The sequence below is a fragment of the Clinocottus analis genome, unplaced genomic scaffold, assembly GCF_023055335.1.
Source record: "Clinocottus analis isolate CAN_PGR_092001 unplaced genomic scaffold, fCliAna1.0.p SCAF_16, whole genome shotgun sequence".
Classification (NCBI taxonomy): domain Eukaryota; kingdom Metazoa; phylum Chordata; class Actinopteri; order Perciformes; family Cottidae; genus Clinocottus; species Clinocottus analis.
In genome coordinates this window covers 10,081,950-10,103,879 of record NW_027175887.1, presented here as the reverse complement: position 1 = coordinate 10,103,879, position 21,930 = coordinate 10,081,950, and the positions used below count along the sequence as shown (strand labels likewise).

Below are 21,930 nucleotides of genomic sequence, written 5' to 3'. Positions count from 1 at the left end.
GCTGGTAGACAGATTTACACATCATCAATAAAAATAAAAAAATCAATATTATTTTAACACCTCTTTTTTGTATTCTATTGGTTTATTACTGATCAACAGGGAACTGCCAGTTAGCCTAAAAGGCTCATTTCCATCTGTTGTCCCTTGCCAGATGTTACGGTAAAGCTATATTTTAAAAATGTATTTCATAAAATTAATATATACAAATATTATGCACAATAGAGTAAAGGACATAATCAATTTGTTTGTATATTTATTCTTTTTTTTATAGCTAAATGTATATACATCTCATTAATTTTTCTGTGCCAACAGTCTCCACCAAAGAGACATTAATGCGTAAAAAGCTCAGAAATTCCTAAAGCCATTCCTACATGTCTCTCCATTATGATTGTCATGGTGACCTTTAATACAAAAGCAAAAGTAGTATTTGGTTCAAATATGTGTTTATTGCGAGACAATATTGAAAGAAATTCCACAAACCATTCCTCAAGTACGACAGACAAAACAACAACAATGCTCAACTCTGTATAAAAAGGAAGTTATTTTTAACACAAAGGAAGGCAGTTAATCCAATCCAAATATTACAAAGTACGGCATTTGAGAATCACGAGCACATACAGTGTACATCACACGACACCTGCAGGTCACCTGCTCAACACGACGTGCATGACCGGCTGAGTCGATGGTTCGTTTCAGTGCATCAGAGGATGGTAACGAACTGGGTTCAAGACTCGATTATTGATGATATTGCTGCAGCCCTGATTGGAGATTACATGATAACTAATATGGCCGTTTTGCAAGTTATTAATACTGTACTGTTATTGGCTAATTAACTACATGATTACTTAGTTAACGTTAGAGAAAAAAATAAGAAAATTTGCTCATTTAAGTGAGGAATATCCCCAAACAGTCTGGCAACAAAGATCATGATTACAAGTTGCCCAGCGAAAAAGAAAAGAAGGAATCATCTTAGTATACAAAGGCCCCTCTAAAAACTCCCAAAAGGAGGTGGTTTGGCATTCAATGCAAACATCTTAGTTATATTAACCTTTAACCCCTAACTTATAAGACTATTATAAGACTACCGCATGGCAAAACATTTAAGAAATTCTACAAATAACACATGTTATTCTATTGTTGGCAAACAAAGAAAAAGTGAACTTAATGTTGTCATAATAAATCCCAGTTCATGGCCAAACATGAACACTGGTGACCCTGTTGTATCCTCAGTGTGGTTTTTGCAGCTGAAGGCTTGAACTTGTTACAGTAATCGTGTGTGTGTGTTTTACCTGATCAAACAGGAAGACGAGAGATTCACTCATGCAATGAGGTCATTAACAACATCACATCCTTCAGAGACACATTGTGAATGATCGTTCTCAAATGACCGGCCAGTAAAAAAGAAAGTGGTCCACAGCGGAGGTAGACGTGAACTCACAGGTGCCAACTTTGTATACAACAATACACAACCTGGCATAAGCTGACTGGGCACAAGAGGAGGCCATTCTTTCTTTTTACATCAGGACACCTCAGAGTGTATTATCATGCTTAAATCATGGCTGCATATCACAGATAAAAAGAGAGGATGTGCTAAAACACTTATCCATTTAAAAAATAAAAATGATGTTTGGTTACAACCACTGATCCTGACCAGAATTGTTTGAGGTGTCCTGATTCATGATTTCAAAAGACTATTTTCTCATATTTACTGTTGTATTACCCGGCATGGTGGGATGTCTTTCCAAATATCCTGAATAGTGTGACATCATAAGAAATGAGTTACAATGTCAGATTTATCACAGAAAGATTTTTGAAATAATTCAATAAATCAGAAATCATTCCTTAACTCTTAAGCATTACAAGGATTTTCATATCAAATTTCATGCAGTCGGATATGATGAACACCAAACTAGACAACATGACATTTGATTTTCTAAACCTTTACAGATATAGTGATACATACTTGATATCAAAGGGTGTTAAGGTGATTGTGATTTTTTTTTTCCCATATATTTTTTACTTTCACATTGTACAGTACTCTTTGTGCCGTAGGATGAGATGTTCGCTGATTGAGCTCCTGGACTTGTGTGTGGCAGCGTGACTTGACAGTGGATCGATTCTCTCTTCTCTGCTGTTGGCACCAGGAAGGACTCAAAGGCAAGATGGCGTCTGCTCTAGTCATCCTGGACAACACAACAAGCACAGTGACCACAGATGGATTAGAGGCTTGTCATACATTTGTTTACTCGAGTACCTCTGTCTCAGTATGTGATGTGAAGCTATCGGCGCTCAGTGGAAGACTATTGTGATATGATTATTTGTTGTATCATTCATCAAAATCACATTCACTCACCCACTCGTCCTCGTCAACCCCCTCGAAGGAATCCTGTGGCAGCGGATCGTCTCTGTTCCCCAACTTAGCCACCATGGCACTGAGCAGCTGGGCCAGACACACATACACGCATTCAGGGTTAAAACACATGAGAGAAATACTGCTGCGTCCATTCAGCGACCACTACATGGATGATTTCATCGTAGATTATGACGACACATGAAGTGGAGCTCATCCCTCACCTCCTCTTTCTTCTGTTCATCCGTCTTCTCCTCCAAGTAAACTGATGAGGGCAGATATTTCCTCACTGGAGCCTCTTTTGGGGCCTCACTCACTGAAAAACACACTCACAGAGTCAAAATCTGAAACCACAAATCCAATATACGTACATGTAGACTGTAGCATCTCCATGTAGACAAAGTCCCATGGTATGTATGCATATCGTCCATGTCAGCACCTGGCGTCATGTCTTTTGGCTTCAGGCTGATCTTTTTGTGCTGGCCGTTGGAGCCGGACAGCCAGGCAGCGGCGGTCAGAGCTGGTTCCCAACAGACGGCGGTTTCAGGGTACACGTCGTCCTGGAAAAACTCTTTCTGCAGACACAGAGTCACACACATACACACACAGTTATTTATACTGTATATGGTAAAATCCATTTATTAGAAATAAGCATCAGGTAAGAAAGCATGCAGTATTAAGTCCACTAGGTGGAGTTGCTGGCTCACCTTGACCCGAGGCACTTTGAAGGCCACTGGCTCTATCGTTGACTTAGTGAGCATGAGTCCCACAGTGATCTCCACATCACGGACGTTGCACTCTGATTTGGGCAGAAAGGCAAAGCCCTGCAAACAGGAAACAAACAGGAAGTGTCAGAGTTTAGCAAACAAAAAAAAACACATACAGCATCAAAACCATGGCCCGGTTTTAAGAAGAGTATCGTCCCATTCTGGCTGTCCATGTACAGTGTGCAGATGTATTTTGACCGACAATTGAAATAAGACGACAACGGAAGCACGAGGGACTTCAGCTCAGTACCTTATGTGGCTCAGAAGAGTTAAAATTGCTGCAGTCCAAAAAGTACGGGTCTTCAGGCACAATCTCATAAATGTGCACCCTTGTATCACCCTGAAAACAAATTAAACACACAGGTTACATCTCATTCTCAAGTTGTTCTCAGCTGTGATATTGAAATGTACATTGTATGCAGTTCTATTTAGTCAATTGTTTTAATGTGCTTACTTTTGCAGTTAGGAAGACCAGACTGGTGTCGGGGTCGTAGAAAGGGATGAGTGTGGAGGGAGAGGTGTCGATGTTGGCGTTGGCGATGGCTCCAGAGGACACGGAGTCAGCGGAGTACAGGTACAGGTTTCTCTCACTGCGACTGCAGAAGGACGACAAGGAGAACTTTTCTTTGACTGACACACAGCGGCTCTGATAAGACTGAAGTATAACTGAAGTGTTCTCAGTAGAAATGAAACTGTGGATGCTCACATAGTTACGTTTTGTTCACTCTTACATAATACTGTCTATGACCTTCTGCCAGCTTTGTAACGCTTTAACAAAAAAAAGTTCAGTACCTGTCAAACCCTGACACCAACAGGTACTTGCCCTCACACACCCACACCGCACGAGCTCCCCTGTGGCCCTCGGGACCCGGGCCCTCCTAAAGAATAAAAGTAAGATGATTATTAAAGACTTAAGTAGTTGACAGGAATCAAATAACACCGTAAGGCCTCTTAGATATTTTATCTCACTGTGGATTACTGACAAGGCAGTTTATTGCTTTTATAGAGCAGTAACACACTATTTAGATAAGATAAGATAATCCTTTATTGGTCCCTCAGTGGGGAAATACAGGATTACAGCAGTATTGCTCATAGGTGAAGAAAGATAACAATCAAGTAATATAAATAAACAGAACGGTAATAAAGCAAAATTTAAAAATTAAACAGTAAGAACAATATTAAATATACAGATGGAATAAAAAAAAAAAAATACAAAAATAATAAAAATGTGTTGAAAGTAGTTTGTGGCCTACTGGGGGCTCAGCTTATTGTGCAGCCTGACAGCAGCGGGAAGAAAGGATTAAATGAACAACAGACAACAATAACAACAACAAACTCATGTTTCCACCCGACAACATGCTTATGAAGAGAGGCTTAAAAGAGTTCAATGTTGTGAAATTAAATTTGTTTGCCGTTACATGTACAACTCAACCGTTTTTTCAATTTTATCCTCCCATATTGTGGACATACCTGCACAGGTGCAGTGGACTTGCGGGGATCGTAGATGCGAACTTTGCCATCTTTGCACAACGTGGCCAGGAGCTTTCCATCTGGGCTCCACGCCAAGCAAAATATCTGAATATGATCAAACAAGAAGGAAGAAGAAGAAGCTCAGAGACTACAATGGACCGAGGATGTATTCACTCGAGTATGTCTTAGCAAACATATCTAATTGTCCAAACTGTTATCAAACAGTCATATTTGATGTTTAATTGGTGTTCATAGATTGGATCGAGGCGTGGTTCTCGGTCACCCACCTGATCCTCGTGTCCAGTGAGGAGTTTGACCTGTTCTCCGTTCTCCAGGTTCCACAGTCTGACTGTGAGATCGTAGGACGAAGACGCCAAGAGTCCGCTGGCCAGAGGGTGGAACTCTATGGAGTAAATCTTCTCTGTGTGGCCTGTGAGGAGGGAGACGTGGGAGTGGGTGGGGGGGTCACAGCAGCTGTCAATCAACGTGACTTTTACTGTTGTCCGTCGGGCTCGTCAATCAACAATCTGTTATAAAGGAAAACTGAAGGTTTCGGAAGGTGTGCCTGGTCTTACCTTGCAAGAGGACCTCGTACTCAGTCAGGATTTCTTTCAGCCCTCCCTTTGGTACCTGCCACACCCGGATCTTTGCATCATCCCCAGCTAGCGCGGATGGAAATACACATATCAATACACATACACACTTATCAGGTCGGACAGTCGATACAACACACAGCTGCGAATGCTCACACCTGCAGAATCTTTGTATTCACTTACCCACAGCAAGCTGGTGTACGTCAAAGGGGTCCCAAGCCAAGTCCACCACATTGACAGAGTTTTGGATGGTGGGCATGGCTGTGTCAGGTAGCCTGCCAGGCTGAGAGCGCTGAGGAGAGGAATCAAACCCATCACACACAGTAAGCAGTGTTCTCACTTTCCCAAGTACAATATCTCCACCGGCTGCCGTACCTCACAGATGGCGATCTGGCCCCCAGAGATGTTGAGTGGCACTGCCACGCGTTGCCGGTTAACACAGAAGCCGTCAGACTCGCCTGGTGTAGTCAGGTTGAGGCCCCGCAGGTTGGTGATGTGTGTGTCCCGGTGCGTCACGGCGCCCTGGATGTGGCGGAACTTGGAGGTCGGCCCTGGATCAGAGAGGATTCTTTAATTTAACAGATTTATCACTCAATAAACACTATTATGAAAAGACGGACACCAGAATGAGCTGTGTTTATACCCAGCAGGCTCTGGATGGCCTTGGCGTTCTGGCTGGGACTGGGTAGGAAGCCAGAGGAGAGCCCAGAGGTGGAGGAAGGAGAGCGGGACGGGGCGGCGCTGCTGCTGGGAGTGCTCAGAGGACTACTGGAGGTGGAGCAGCCACGGGCCGGATCCTGTGGAACAGCAGCGGGGCTGTTAACTTAATACAAACATGTGTCAGTGTCAGTAACACTAAAAACAATGTCTACCTCCTGGTTCCCCCCACTGGGCAGCTCCTTCTTCTTTGCTGGTGCAGCCTTTGGTTTGGGCAGTTTGTCTGGACAGAGGCTGACTTTCTCCACCTGAGGACAAACACAGCTGACAGTTCGAAGGCGGCCCTTCAGTGTGACGACTGGATAAACGTGTAAAGAGTGGAGGTGCTTTACCCGCTTGTTGCCTCCCTTCCACCACTCCTCAGCAGACATGGCTGGAGTCGTGCCCGCCGTATCTGGGTAAAGATCTTCATGAAACTCCTGGCTTGAATGCTGTAACACAACGAGGCGCACACAAACATGCAGACGTGAAAACGAAGATGTACACCACTGCATCACATTTGTTGCACATCTATTGTACGTGTCACTTCTGTCCATATACGCACCTTTCGAGGGACTTGATAGCTGATTGGCACAATGCAGCTGTCTGTCAGCTGAAGGACACGCGTCACCTCGCAGGACAGGACATCCAACGCCGCCTTGGGTACCATAGCGACTCCGCGTGTTGAGGTGTCCGTCAGGCAGTGACTCACTGCAGGGAAAACATGAACAGAAAAAAGAGAAAGGGATCCAATGCCAGGAGGGAGAGCTGAATAATCTGGCGAGACAGATGAACGAGGAACATGCTTTACCTTGCGTGAAGAACGGCTCAGAGGCAGACACTTCAAAGCAATCGACCACAGAGTCTCCCTGTGTGAGAGTGAACATCATTCAGTCATTCACTGTGACCAATCAAATGAAAACCACCTGCCAGAATACATAACAGACAGGCATTCATCTGTATCTCACCATGCCAGCCAGGATGAGCAGACCAGTGTCGTCATCAAACAGAGGGATCACCATCCTGAAAGCAAAGAGGCAGGATACATTTAAATGATGCTCAGAATCCGTAGGAGCGTACTTTAACTATTACATCTCAATATGTGACAGGGTTGGAGGTTTCACAGAAGCGCCACTAGATGGAGCAGTGTGCTCAGGTTTAGGGTAACAGTGGTGCGACATGGTCAGAGCATACAGACAGGTTGTGCTGCATTTTCTTTTCCACTGATCTTTATCTGCAGTTCAGTCGGAAAAAAAACATCAGTCCAACTCTGTGGAAAATGTAGAGCTAAACAAATGCATCGTCAGACTCACTGGTACTCAAATTCACTGATTTAAATGTCTTGGTGCTTAAAACCTGTGCTAAAAATATTAATACCAAAGACAAATATAGCATAAAACCCTACGAGGAACATGTTTCAAGATCAAGACATTGCCAACAAACAACATGAGACTCGAGGCAATGTGGACGAGACCTGCAACTAATGATTATTTATTGCTTGATTTTCTCAGAATACTCTCAATGAATTGATGAAGTTTAGTTAACAAAATTAAACCGTGAAAAAATTCCATCATCAATCAATCAAAACTTTATATAAAGCACCTGAACGAATCAAATGCACTTCAAAGGGATTGACAAAACTTTGATGTTAAAAGTAGTAAAACGTGACTCTGATAAAATTAAATAATTCATAATGATCAACAATAAAATGTTGAACACACACAATAGGTTAAATAGATATAGAACTGATAATGGAAAAGATACAAATAATAAAACCACAAAGCTGATAAGACACAGTGTAAAAACCCAACAAAAAATATGGGTTTTTAGTTTATGTTTAAAAATAAAAATATCTTAAGCTCCTCTAGAAGGCTGTTCTAACTTTTTCAGTTCCCTCAATCAAATGTCTTGTGACGCCTTCAAACTTCATTTTGTCTGACAAACTGTCCAAAACTCAAAAGGCAATTTAGTTCACGATTGCATTGACGAGCAGAAACAACTCCTTACATTTGGAAAACTGCAACAAAACGCATAATAAATAACTTTAATTACAAATCAACCCACGCTAAACAAAGCCAGTCACCTGCTTCCTCTCGTGTTTTGAGTTAAGACGATTGAGGGATGAGGAAGCTGAATGAGCTTCAGACTCACAGGGGAAAAACAACTGGGCTTTAGTAAATAAACTAAATAGGAAGTGACGGCTTAGACAGAAGCATACTTGCACAAACAAATGCTCTCACACTCCTTCATATTGGGACTCGTTCAGGCTTTGTGAGCAACAGGCTGTTGTTTCCCAGACAAGAAAACAGGCCGATCGGACCACTTCACATCACAGAGAGTCACAAGTTATGTGAAAATAGATTTTCAACAAATCTCCTCGAGTCCAGGAGGCTTCAATCACTACAGACCAGCGACCACGAGTCTGTGGTTGTAGCAGCTTGCATCCTTTTGTTGAGATCACAAATGTTTTCCAAAATTACAATGACAAGAATGTTGGTATCATTTTAATTTGGGTCTGACGTTACGTTTTGGACAGTCATTTTGCTCTTGGCAGTGTTGTGCAGGAAGAGCAGACAGAGATACAACTGAATGTCATGATTGAAGGCGTTAGCACTTTTGGTAAACTAGCTTGCCACGTGGAAATGGTCGAGAAAAATTAGACATTATTTGTTCATTGTATTTGGGAGAAAGTTGAATTTTAAACTGTATTGATCCCAGATATCTATATATATATAGATGGATATCTTTAACTCTGAGAATACTGTGCATGTGAATGTCATGCTAATGCTTTGCTATCACCGAGGTATTTACAGACTCGCTTTCCCTGTTTACCCGACTCTACCTCTCCTCTTTATTCATCCCAAGCATCTGTCTTTCAACTATATGGGCCGGTCCCAGACCCATATTACCCCCTCATACCCGCTCGTCTCTCTAATATCCATCTCTTTCTCTCGCTCTCTCTCTCCGTCCCCCTATCCCGGGCCTAAGAAGTCAACGAGGGGCGGCCCCGCTTCGTTAGGGCGACTGTGTGTTCCCATGTCGGAGTCAGTCCACAGGGAGTCCCTAAACACCTCAATTCCCACACTCCTCTCCGCTGCCTGCCGTCCACTTCCTGCCTAACTCTTTCCTCTCCTATTCAACGACACCAGCACCTTGCTCCCCACGGTCTCTTTCTGCCTCCAATCCCAAATCGCTGCCTCCAAATTCCCTCACTTTCTCTGTGGCCTTATCTCTGCTTTTCTCACAGTAAACGTACGACAAGTCAAACAGCCACATAACAGGAGTGAAGCTTTATCACTGATAATGGCCTCTGTTTACAATCGCTTTCATGCTCCACTTCACCAACAGCCCATTTTCCCACACAGGAAAACACATGCAAGCATGCATGTGCATATTTACAGCCACAGATGGGCAGACGCACAGACATACATGTGCTCCATGATGTATGTGCGCATGCATTAACGAGAGCAGGGCGGTAACAGTGGGTTAAGTGTGGGAGAGAGCAGGCCTATTGTGCAGGTCTCGATCACACGGGCTGATTGTGAATGAAAAGAAAATCTATTACAGGCCTCATTCATGCTCTTAGAGGAGAGACCGTAAACAGGAGTGTGTGTGTAGTACCGAGTCCAGCCTGACACACTAATCCAGACGTAATCCCTTTTCCGTGTTGGTGTGTGACGAGGACAGGTTAAACCACACACACGTGCTATCAAACGATATGGTGTTCTATACTGCTGAGAGATATCCACATTGTCTGCTGAATGACATAAACAGCTAAAAGGGACTCCACCTCCTTGAAAGACTTCACAAAAACGACATACTGCGGCAGCCAAGTCTCACACTCTCAGAGCTATCTGCACCCACTAACTTCTCAACACCTCCAAAGCTCTTCCAACACGCTGCGATGATGCCGGCCTGATGCTTCGAAAATCCCCCTTGGCTTCAGTCTGTCACTGGCACTCGGCTCCTATCAGAGTTTACACTAACCAGAGAGCGGAGGGAACACGCCTCCCGCCTCGTCTGCCATCGCCTCACACCGCTCTCTGACACGAACCCAAACGCACATCACAAAATGACCTTCTGCCCATGACAGCAGCCTTCAGCACCAGCAGATATGACGGGCATATTACTCTACTCTAATGTGCATCTGTGTGCGTGTGTATGAAAGGGCCCGAGTCAGCCCAGGTATATTATGATTATGAGAGCTGTCGTTTGATAATGGAAGCGATGGAGTAAATCAGTGGAATAACTGACTAATGGAGGGCCAGGCGGATGGATATGCGAATGACAGACAAATGCAGAAATGGTGCGTGTCTATGTGTGTGTTTGAAGTGGGGAGGGGTGGGCAAGTGATTGGGCTTCAGCAGCTGTGGTTGAGGGAAACCTCAGGGTTGATAGAGTTCAACTGAGAATTTCACTGGACAATATACCAACGGATATACGTGCCAAAATCCTTTCAGAAACACGGTCAAGTGCAGAGATAAATACTGCATTATGGGAAAAATGCTGTGCATTTGCTTACTAGCACGACAAAATATGTAAAAGTACAAAAAATGCACACACATGAACACGCTCTGTACGCTTGTGTGAGCACATATAGACTTAGATAGCATCAGACACACACACACACACACACAGACGTGTATTATATACAGTATATAGGTGGAGCTAATGAAAGCAGCCTGCAGAGGTATAAGGTTATGGGTTGAGCAGTAAAGACCAGATCATTATCAGTCAAAGGGACCTTTCTCTGTGCTATGAGATCATGGCCTTCAGCTTGCAGCTAAAAACACACATTAAAGAGCACAATAAGCTCCAGTCGACAGGTAGGAGCTGGACAGAAAATACAGAAAAAGGAGAGAGGAAGTCTTTAGGGAATATGAAACTAAAACAAAGCAGCTAGTTGTCTCCTTCTCCTTTTGAGAGGCATTTTAGAAGTCCACTCTATTGGAGAAGGAATTCAAGCATCCTAACAGACTATGAAAAGATCAACAAAAATATCCTTTTGTAAATAACAGTTTGCAAAAATATGTTGTGTGTAATGAACCCGCATACTTTTTTCTCCACATTGTAAGTTTGATACAGCTATTTCTGTCTATTCTGTATGTACGCCAGCTATTGCATGTTCCAGAGGCCTCGTTTTTCTTCCCCATTTAAGTATTTATTTCAGAGAATGTTGTCGTGTGTGCTGTACAGATTGCAAAGCCGTCAGTCTTGGGAAAAAACGCTTAACATTTGTTCAGATCACAACCATTCTGACTCCTCCTAACCTCAGCAGTGGAAACTCTCCGTAGCTTTGGAAACCAGTCTTCATGACCATATCATGGTCATAATTATCCAACATTAAATGGTGTGACCTCAGCTTAATTTACTGTTCGTATTATTGGCATTCCCTCCTCCACATCATCCACTCCTCCCTGCTTCTTTATCAGCGCCCTGGTTATGTCATCCCAGTCAGTGGGAGTGAGCGAGTGGTGAAGCAGTATCTGGAGGTGAAGGGTCTGCTGAACTGTGAACCCAAGCAGTCCACTTTATCAGCCCTCCTGCCCCCCAAGACTGCGGGCCTGCAGCGTGTCCAGCTGTCCTAGCGGGCCTCGGCTAGGCCAGCAGTGACTTAGTGTTGGAGACTGAAACTAGAGCCGCCTTAGTCATAAAATAATGTTTGTATAATCACACAGAGTTACGAGGACCTGGGTCGATCACAGCAAGAACAGAGGATGTGTTGTTGCCTTGAGCCTTTTTAAATTGTTCAGGTCAATATACTTTTATAACATTCACTTGGACATCAAATTCAAGGAAAGCTCATGTATATTTTGTATATTAAATGCATGTTTTCAAGTAAGAATATTTTGGTTTAAGATATTATTCTGCTCAAGATTTGATATCACAGGTGCCGCTGACAATCCCACTGAAGTAATTCATTACCAGTCAGTATTGTTCTCACCTTGCGAGACTGTGTGTGAGTCATTATGGCAAAATGTAGCTCTGCATACCTTTACTGTGGCGAAACTATCACAGAAGTGGGTTTGAGTACTTTGCCAGGTACTTTTATTTCTGCCTGTGGATAGATACTTTCACTGTGACAGCGCCGCAACCGCACAAGATGCAGTCACAACACTTTACAGGCGTGTAGTCAAGTTCAAAATAAAGGCACGGTTCGAAGATGGGTTCTAGTTAAAAAGTTATGTGTACAGATTGTAAAGCCCTCTGAGGCAAATCTTGTATTTGTGATTTTGGGTGAACACAAATATTCATCACAGGGTTTATCTTGGAGTTGAACGTTTTACAGAGACACTCAGGGGTGTTTATTGAATATATCTATCTTTACTTGACTATACATGTGTCTTCATATTATCATAAAACAGGACTGGAGTCTGCTCTGTGAGCCCGCACTATGTCAACATGCAAACATCTCAATATGCTATGTCAATTTTATGACCATCAATCCAATATTTGTCAAGACACTTTACTAAAGAAAGAAAATTTATACTAATTAACCTGGAGACCAATCAGAGGATCGCCAATGTCATGAGGGTTTATCTTCTGGGGAGCTTTAATGTCTGTACAAAATGTAAGAACAATCCATCAAACAAAGATAATTCAGTCTGAAAAGCAGCAGCTAACTGACAAACTCTCCATAAAGCCACACTGCGGCCGTGGCTTAAAAAAATGAATAACCATTATAAGAACATGAGGCGGACTGTTTGAACCGTCAACTTTGAAACCATTTATTTTATTCTATTCCCCAACACACACACACAGCCGATTGATAATGTAGCAGGTCTGTTGAAGTATGAAATGAATCAGTAGTGCGTCACAAAAGTAGTGTGACCACAAAAGCGCATGCCTTTAAATTATTTTCACGATCCCTATCTGATGATGGCCGTTCATATGACCAGCAGATTATTTATTTGTGATAACGCTGCTCGCTTCCTGTCTTTATTTGTTTGTTGTGACAGAACACGCTCTTTCTGTTGCAGTGCTATTCCTCTTGTGTAAGGGCGTTAGACCTCGCTAATGGTTTTATGTACACTTACGCTGCAGGCCCAATGGGTGCTCACATTGCCCCCACAAAGGAGGGACTGGTGCGGAATAATCCACTGGTGATTAACTGAGATTCATAACGGAACAACACTAGACCTGTAACGCCGTCTCCAGGATGGTAAGTCCTGGGTTGGTTTCTAGTATTCTACAAATATGTGAAATAAAAAAGAGAAGTCCTTTCCATATGAGAGTGAATATTTTAGAGGATTACGGCAAACAAATGGTTTGCCGATGATTGGTCTTCTCAACCTCTGAAGCATAACAATCCACCAAAAAAGTACCACATAGTGTGCCAAAAGCAAATAAACAATATATCACATGAGATTAACTTTGCCACCTTTGTAAACTCAGAAAATCACAGATCAATCAAACCGCTGCACTCGTGCTGCCTCAATGTGTACAAATGTTTCCATTAGCAGCATCAGAGCTCCAGAGCTCGCACCACAAAAGCCGATCCACCGGGTCACAGCGAGGGCAACGCCAATGAGGCTTCAACTCACAATGATTGAATGCTGTTGCTTCATAAATTAAAATTCCTTCATTGAACACCAGTTGTAACAGTTATTGTTGTTTATTTTCTGGACATATGGAAGCAAACATAATGTCTTGGTTCTTATCTGCTGTTTGTACCTCTCCAGTAACAGAGCTAAGAATCAGTTGCCCTGAAAGAGGATCTTTTAAAAACCCAGAAGGGATTTTAAGAAATACTACCACTAATTTAAAGGTATTTCTAGAATCCCCAAAAGCTATTCTCCTCCTTTTAAATAAATAAATGTTCTGTCCACTGCATGTGGGAAAACATGTTTGGACTGTAACTGTATTTCCAGATAAAGGGAGCCAGTAAAGATATATATCCGTATTTGTTTTGTACAACACACACACACACACACACACATACAAAATAAATCACCTCATTAAAAAAAAAAAACATAATAAATTGAATATTTTCCCATCCAGATGGTCTCGGAGTATTACCTTCAAGACAGGTATTATTAATCATCTTTTCAGAATAACGGAGCCTCAGCTCTGTGGATAGCAGATAAGAGGCACACACTGGGGTTACTGTGGGTGCTCATATGGTCTTAAAGGCTCAAACACAGCTCCGGTTGTTGTGGCACTGAATGCAGCTTCTAAGTCATGATGAGTTCAAGGATCCTCAGCCGGAGTTTAAGTCCAGCTGCACCGTCACAATGCAGAGATGTGAAATGTACTTAAGAGCAACATTCTTTCTCCACTGTGTTTGAGCCATGTGTGTTTTGTTGCCAGTGTGTGAGTGTGTGTGAGTGTGTGTGTGTGTGTGTGTGTGTGTGTGTGTGTGTGTGTGTGTGTGTGTGTGTGTGTATTTAATAAACATGCTGGATCTGCCTAGCTACCTTCAGGAGCCAGTTCATTAGAAGGGAATTAGAGTTGACGCGCTGCGTTCCTGCGAGGGGAAGAAAAGCCAGGATTGTTGGTGGAGGGGCCAGCTGTGGCCCCTCTGAGCACCAGTGACGAGGCTCTCAGATAGGCTGCCAAGTGGCTGCTCTCCCCTCTCTCCTCGCTTCACCGGGCCCCGTCTTCTGGCCCCTGACAACCAGCAACCACACACACACGCCAAGTACGTGTAGTGGCACACATGCATGCTCAGGATTTAATTAAACTCACTGAGTGCCGTGTCAACAGGTCTGCAGTGACCCCTCTGACGCCCCCCGCACACTCCCAATTCCATATACGACCACATGCAAAGTTGCCAAATGGAAAAAAAAGATGCAACAGTTTCAGCACTTATTTTCCTCCCTTTCCACAAGAAACAGAATGACACTTCATTACCATTCCTGCGTGTCAGTACGGCAGTGTTCATCTTCACACTGACACAAGCGGCCCCAACTGGCACTGTACATCTCTCGGTTAATCCCTCTTTGCAGGGGGAGACAATGAGCCCACAACATGACAGTCCTGCTGCCTCAGCCACACTAAATTATCAAGAATGTGTAGGAAAAACAACCACTGACAATATAACAGACACTTGGAGACGATTCAAGAGAATGCAACACACAGACCACATTGTGTTTTGGATAATGTTGACATGAATTGATAACCTAGTTTTTTTATTCATTATAAAAGACCCACGGGGAGAAAACCAGGGCTTTAACTGGTGAAACAGATGATTATAGAGACTTATTTAATGCACACTTTTCTACTTATCATTGGCAATTAAGAGAGACATTAGAGGCTAGTGCTCAAAATGACACACTCACAAACACTCTGCATGCTAAACTGGTCCAGACTGGCTGAGCTATAAAGACGCCAGGTCACTGGTCATAAAGTGGCGAGAGACCTCAGCGCTGGTCTGTGGACGGGGAGGGCCGAAAGGCAGACATGGGTGGGCGGGGTGGGGGTTGTAAGATGTGGGTGGGCATGAGACTGTCATGGTTTACAGACTGAATGGGAGGAAAGATGTAAGACTACTTATGGGAAATCTTCCAAATGCACACAATCAAATATTTTGCTTTGAGGTTACTGACAACAAATAGCACGTGTTCTGTGTATTGGCGTGTGTTAAAGTTGTTGTGTTGCATTCGTAACGCACGAGGTGTGTCTCTGAAGTGCTGTTGCCTCCTCGGAAGAGATGCGTTCCACGTTAACCCTGGGGTTCAGCATCAAGGGCCCGACTAGATGACCATTAAATGACCTGTCGGCGTGAGCCTGGGAACCGATCAGCAGACTTCCTCAGAGGAGAGAGGAAGCGTTGGCACAGACAGCAGAAAGAGAAGAGGTGAGGGGTTACGACCGCTACGACCCTCTCAGCTGTTAGGCTGCCGGAGGAAAGTTCGGTTCCCATCACAGTTGCCTTTGAGATGCTGAACGCAGGCAGAGGTACACGTGTTTCACAGGAAGTGAGAAGATAGCAACCTGTTTTTTACTCCCAACGAGCAGTTGACGGATTATCCACCATTATTAGTACTTCACAGGTGTTCTTTGATCGGCAAATTCTTTGCCAATGACGCACAAATACACAAACAAAAAGATGACAATGAAACAATCCCTGAAGTCTGGAGGCTTCTAGTTTGACAAATTGTCTGAAAAAAATGTTTTGTAACCATAGTTAGCTTAGTTTATGGTTAAAATAGAGAAAATCATGTTCAACTTTTCCATTCAGTTATCTCTTTTCAATCTGCATCAGAATGTGGCCTAGAAATACCTCCATAAAAATCCACTTAAATTCATTCACATTTCAGGCTCTAAATCAGTCGCAGATATAATGCATTGCACAGTAATTATTCTGCATACCAGAGGTTTAACTTAAAAGTAATGATCATGAGTTCAGCTTTGACTTCCACTCGGTCAGTCACTCCACACTGCTTTGGTTTGTAATAGGCAACAATTTGGAGACAATGTCAGTCTTAGGTGAACTCCAGTCTATTTTTCCTACTGTGGAAAACCCACAAGTGCACACTGCCACGCACACACTCAATAAAGTCTGCTTTTAAAAACACAATCCGCCAGTAATGGGCTCGATGATCGACTTACAGCCTGGTACGAATCCTGACCAGCAGACCGCCGGTCGCTCTTGAACGGACACTCGGCTGCAACGAAAGCATCAACATCGGCCGACGGTTAAGAGCACGCCACAACACTGTGATATCACATGATCTCTTCGTTTATTGATGAATATATTGGGGCAAATGTTGCGCAAATCTTGAGCCAATGTTCCTTCAAACGATGGTAGAGGTTGACTTTGCACCAAAGCTTACATTGGACGATCCAAACCATTTTCAGACCATACTTGCCCGAATGTGTATGACTGTGTGAGTATTTCCTTTACGGGCGGCCAAGACAGAATTATTGGAAATGCTAGAACCATAAAAACCCAGTGATTTACGGACACAAAACATCACTGTTTAATATTTGTTTTTCCTTCAAGCTCAAGTATGTGTGTGCAAATGAGTGAGAGGGTTCGACTCGAGAGAGGGGACGAGAAAAATAAAGAGAGAAATATAAACCCTAAAACAACTTCTTCAGACCTTCTTTTTTCCATCTCTGCTCGACTAGAGCTACAAAAACATTCTTGAGGCGTTCAACAGAGCGCCATTCATCGATCGTCATTTACGCATGTTTTGGCTCCGCGGTGTCTTCCAGTTCTGCTTTATCAGAGACGGTTACCAGAGTTTATCAGTCCGTGTACCAGCCTGTGAGTCTCTGGAGCCACTTGATCTGCCTCATCTCTCTGCGACACACCACACACACCTTGTCGGCTGCGACTATGTGTTCATACTTGTTCTTTCTGGTCCATCTAAAAAAATGCCTCTTCATCACTTTTTCCCCGGCTCTCTCACGTCTCAAAAACTGAAATTCCACTCCTGCTGTGTGACCAACTAGTATGTACAAAAAAGACAACGTTTGGAAACAAAAAAATAAGGATTGTGATCACACAACAGGGTTTGACTCAGGGCTGATAACGTTGTTTCAGGAAAAGACACACAAATCAAGTTTGGCATGATATTAATTCTGAAGGATTCCAACAATTTTCCGCCTCGTGGTGGATGTTCAACAGCTTCGAAAATGATTTTAGCATCGAACCCTCAGCCAGCATGAGGCCCTAGACCTTGGCCTCACCTTTCCACTTTGTCCCGGGTGGATCGCCTGAGCACGAAAGCCTGTGTTTTACTGTCAGTGGGTCCAACACACCCACACTAAATCATCTGCTTTAATGACCGAAGCAGGGATTTGTACAGTGAAAACCAATAAAGACATCACAGAACAGAGCAGATTTACTGTTACAGAGACGGCGAAAGACTTAGGGGGGAGCAAAAAAAGAGATAAACTGAGAGGAGTAAGAGATAAGATCACTATCACGTTTGTGTAGTAAATCATGACAGCGATGTGTTTCCTCATGCATGTGTGAGGGCGCAAGTGTCCTTATGAGAATGCTGAGAGCTTTACCATGCTACGTCTGGGAGAGTTATTGAACAGAAAAGAGAAAGTTTGAGATTTTGTGACCACCCATACAGGGTAACCATAGCAAAACTATTGCAACCATACCATGCGAACATATCTCAAACATCTCAAGTGTATGAACTTCACATTGTGAATAGAAGGGGTTGTGCTCAGAAGGAAGACAAAAAAAACCTATACATTCATCAAAAGGGAGATGCAGTGATGGACACAAACACTTGTGCAGCCATCATAAGAAAACGTTTGCAAGCCCACATCCAGCCTCGGCCCGAGCCCCTCCACCGCCGCATGACGAGGCAGCTTTGAGCAATTTGTTAACACAGCAGATGTATGTTCCTCTGGAGGATCAAGCTAAGTGGCGCTCATGTTGCATTGAATTACGCTCAGAGGGGCTTTAGCCCCGCAAAGACAAAGGCGGTTGGACGGTCATGAGATGAAAGGAAGAGAAAAAGGAAATCCAAAATTATAGTTCTAAAACAGCTGACAATAGAAACAAGATGCTCCGTCTTTTCAGTTAATCAACTTCTATTTGACCTCTCGTCCACAACAAGGCCTTCACATCCATCGTTTCAATCCATCAGCGCTGTGTCACAGCTCTGAGGGAGGCGTGTTATTTGTTTTTATATAACCTCCTATATTTAACCAGGCAGGGTCAGCGCCTAATTACTCACTGATCGTCTGGCAAAACCCCAAAAGCGCTTTAAAAAGAGGCACGGTATCGTCATCAAAGAGAGGCAGAATGACAAGGAATGGAAACCAAAATACGTAAGTACAGGAAAAGTGCCACAACAGTTTGGAACTAAAGCATCAAGGCAAGACCACACAGTTTGCAGGAGTAGTGTACATTATTGAAAGACAGGAAACAAGACAGCAAGAGAGCAAATAATTCATGTTACAGAGAATACCTGTAATCTTGTAATAGTGTGAGTGCATGTGACTGGAGAGGGCTACATGAGCAGTTGAACTGTGCAAAATAAGGACTTTTAAATATTTCCCAGTGATTTCTTTGTAACCTTGACATGATCTTGCATGGTCTTCCTCTACACAGGGCGGTACTCTCATACCATGTCATGTGACTAACCAACCTTTCTGAATAGGATCTGACTGAGTCAGAGCGGTTAAACTCTTTGTTTGGAGACATGCAGATATGCAGAACTTCTGCAGAGGCTGCAACAAAGTATAAAGCTTCATGGCCTTGGTAATAATTACAAATATAAGAAAAAAGTTGGCAAAGAATATACACATAATGAATACTGTTACGTTCACTATAATGTGCAAAGTATTTGACACTAGCCTACACAGATACATGTCTTGACCTATTTCACCACAACATGTAAAGTACCCGTCTGCAGGCACCGGGCTGACCTGACGTGACTTGTGACACATAGTTGCTCTCATTCCTCTGATAGAGTTTCGGTCAGAGCGCTCCAACAGCAGTGAACAAACTGTAAGATGCAGTTACTTCCCGCATTAATTAAACCACAGGCATGCGGCTGTTACTCAATACCTGACATACCAGAGTGCAGGGTGAGAAGAAGAGTCAAGATAGGAGGGAGGGAGCTCAACAGGGAAGCTAGGAAAGGAGGAAATGAAAAGGGCAACGGGAGGAGCGATGAAGCAAAGAGGGTTGGTCTGAATAGAGAGTAAAGGCAAAATGTTTTGAAACTCGTGCAGATTTCGTGATGTGCTTTTCCTTTTTCTATGAAAGCCTCAATTTCAGATTTTAATCGAGCGCAGAGAAAGTGAAAGTGAAGGAATAAAATAGCCAAAAACATGTTTTCAGTGTGAAAAGGGCCTTTACCATTAATTATTATTAATTATTTGAAAAAAGAAACAACTGAAAAAAGCAATGAATGGGAAAAATTAAGGACAAAACACACACAAAAAAAAAGACGATCATGGGAAAATACCACTTCTGGATGACCCGCTCCCCTCAGTAGCCGGGGGATGGGAGGTCACCCACATGCTCCCTCAACCCGACCTCCTCACTCTGGATCTCACCCCGTCTCCTTGAGGCATCGCTTCACTCTCCTCTTCCACCATCACTCTTATCACAGCAGAAATCCCTCTCTTATCCTTCAAGAGAGAGCTGACAACCAGCCGTAACCTGCTCTATCCACGAATGCCCCCACATGTGTCTCGTTTAAAAGTCTTTAACGGCTAAATTGTAAACTGTACAGTTGTGTACACATGCTCTCAATAAGCTCATATAATGTAAGTTGGTAAACTCAGGATTGTTCTCATGATGGATCTTTATTTCAACAATAAAAATGTGCTGCAAATGGCTCTGAGATGTGCACGGCCCAGCTGTGCGATCGGTGTCCGTCTCTCTCCTTATTGAGAAGTGCCAGCACGCACAGAGTCAACAGACTAGTAAACCTCAGAGTGAACTCCTGTCTGACCTCCCTCCGTCTGTGTGCTCGCTGTCTCGCCCTCCTCTGCGTGAAACACACAGCTCCTGCAATCATTAAAGGTTTAGAGAACAGAATTTTTGAGGTCTTTGTGTTGAGGGCCCTCTTCATGTTGTTCCCGGACGAAAGTGGCTTAAATGAAGCTCTCGGCTTGATGAGGCCCACATGCCATGAATCATAATTGTACTGGAAAGTACAAAAACAAAACTATTAACAAATAGACAAACATGAGCCAGGCATTTTTTTTCTTCATATTATGATATTCTGTCTGCGTTTCCCAAAGCAAGGTTTGTTACCACAGCCTGTCTCACACTCCCACCAACTGACAAACGGTGAGAAAGGGCAAAGCGATGCTTTGGGTAAGCACCCCGCTGCCCTCTCACCTTAAAACTGACCTGTAGTTTGGGACACAACCGCCTCCCCGCCCCCCTCCGTGAGCCACTTTGGTTCCAATCAACCAAAGATGGACTATAATGTAAATGGCATAATAAAATTGACTCTTAATAGTGTTGTATAGGAAAGGTTCCTCCATACAAGACAGCTTTATGAGGAACAGATTGACGTATAAGGCTGGCTCTTGGGGCAGGTGGGAAGAGTCAACATTTCACTTTTATCTGATCCGGTGCATTTGATTATAGCAATATGTGTTTGTTCTCACACAAACAGGGACAACTTCTGCTTTGAGTCTGCTCATTACTCCTCTCTCTATTGGCTATATTCCTCCATTATCTCCAGGTTCCCATAGCAGCAGCTTGCCAACCATGGATGTTCCTATAGCTTCTGCTTCTCCCTTCCTAGGTTTTTCTCCTCCTCTACATGGCACTCCTTCCCACGGGTGTTTTTTCCTACCTACCGGGCGCTGAGGCGCTGTGGGAAGAAAGGCATCCTGGGCCTCGTGAGGAGGGACCGGTGGCGTCTCACGGCAGCCCACACACACTGCCGTCAGAGCGCATTTACGTGTGACGGGGAAGACGTGTCGTTGTGGACCGAGGGGGATGGCATACATCTGCACACAACACACATGAGCACAGATGCCAATACATATGCAGATATACTAAACACTAACAAAGAGCACACTCACACTCCCATCTCAGTCTCTAAAGAACAGAGAGAGGCTGGGAGAATAATGAGCTGGGGGCTCCATCAAATAACAGACCGGGACCATCATTCCCAGGCTTTCCTAATGGGAAACGCGGCGCATCATTCTAAAGCCGCCCCCCTCGTCTTTGTGCTCACTAATTGTGCTGAACATTACAAAACATGGCTAACTCTGTACGTTCTTAAAGCAAATAAGTAATGTCAAAGGAACAGCCCACTACACAACTAAGAGCGTTATAGGACCACCAAACATAAAGCGGTTTTGCCCACAAACTTCCAGCTCGGCCTTCTGTTCTTTGTTTAGAGAAGAAGCAAAACAGAGTCAATCATCTATCTCAGTTGAGCTCAAGCAAATCATTATTTTCCATCCCACAACAGAAACTTGTCTTCTTTGAGGATTGAAGAGACGTTAGGATATTGTGACCAATATAGTGGGTAAAAAAGTGGCCTCGTTTGGCAACAAAATTGGCTGAAAAGCTGTTTTTAGTAATTTGATGGACACTTTTGTTTGTCATCCCGCTTTCTCCAATGTCTCAAAAGACTGGTTTGTTGTTTCAAATGTTCAA

At 43.4% G+C, this 21,930-nt stretch overlaps 1 protein-coding gene across 1 annotated transcript in view; it reads right to left on the bottom strand.

Moving 5' to 3' along the window:
* Window positions 1-436: 436 nt before the first annotated feature.
* coro7 (coronin 7) overlaps window positions 437-21,930 on the bottom strand; it is a 95,893-nt gene continuing 74,399 nt past the window's right edge. Inside the window, exons 10-28 of the mRNA XM_068578685.1 lie at window positions 6,845-6,899; window positions 6,688-6,745; window positions 6,442-6,587; window positions 6,230-6,328; window positions 6,053-6,145; window positions 5,824-5,977; window positions 5,556-5,731; window positions 5,364-5,472; window positions 5,163-5,249; window positions 4,875-5,017; window positions 4,588-4,692; window positions 3,910-3,995; window positions 3,572-3,713; window positions 3,368-3,457; window positions 3,058-3,174; window positions 2,790-2,925; window positions 2,575-2,666; window positions 2,354-2,440; window positions 437-2,183 (exon numbers count right to left, since the gene is read on the bottom strand). Coding sequence (XP_068434786.1) covers window positions 2,175-2,183; window positions 2,354-2,440; window positions 2,575-2,666; window positions 2,790-2,925; window positions 3,058-3,174; window positions 3,368-3,457; window positions 3,572-3,713; window positions 3,910-3,995; window positions 4,588-4,692; window positions 4,875-5,017; window positions 5,163-5,249; window positions 5,364-5,472; window positions 5,556-5,731; window positions 5,824-5,977; window positions 6,053-6,145; window positions 6,230-6,328; window positions 6,442-6,587; window positions 6,688-6,745; window positions 6,845-6,899 — 1,984 coding nt within the window. The 3' untranslated portion in view covers window positions 437-2,174. The remainder of the gene's footprint in view (window positions 2,184-2,353; window positions 2,441-2,574; window positions 2,667-2,789; window positions 2,926-3,057; window positions 3,175-3,367; window positions 3,458-3,571; window positions 3,714-3,909; window positions 3,996-4,587; window positions 4,693-4,874; window positions 5,018-5,162; window positions 5,250-5,363; window positions 5,473-5,555; window positions 5,732-5,823; window positions 5,978-6,052; window positions 6,146-6,229; window positions 6,329-6,441; window positions 6,588-6,687; window positions 6,746-6,844; window positions 6,900-21,930) is intronic.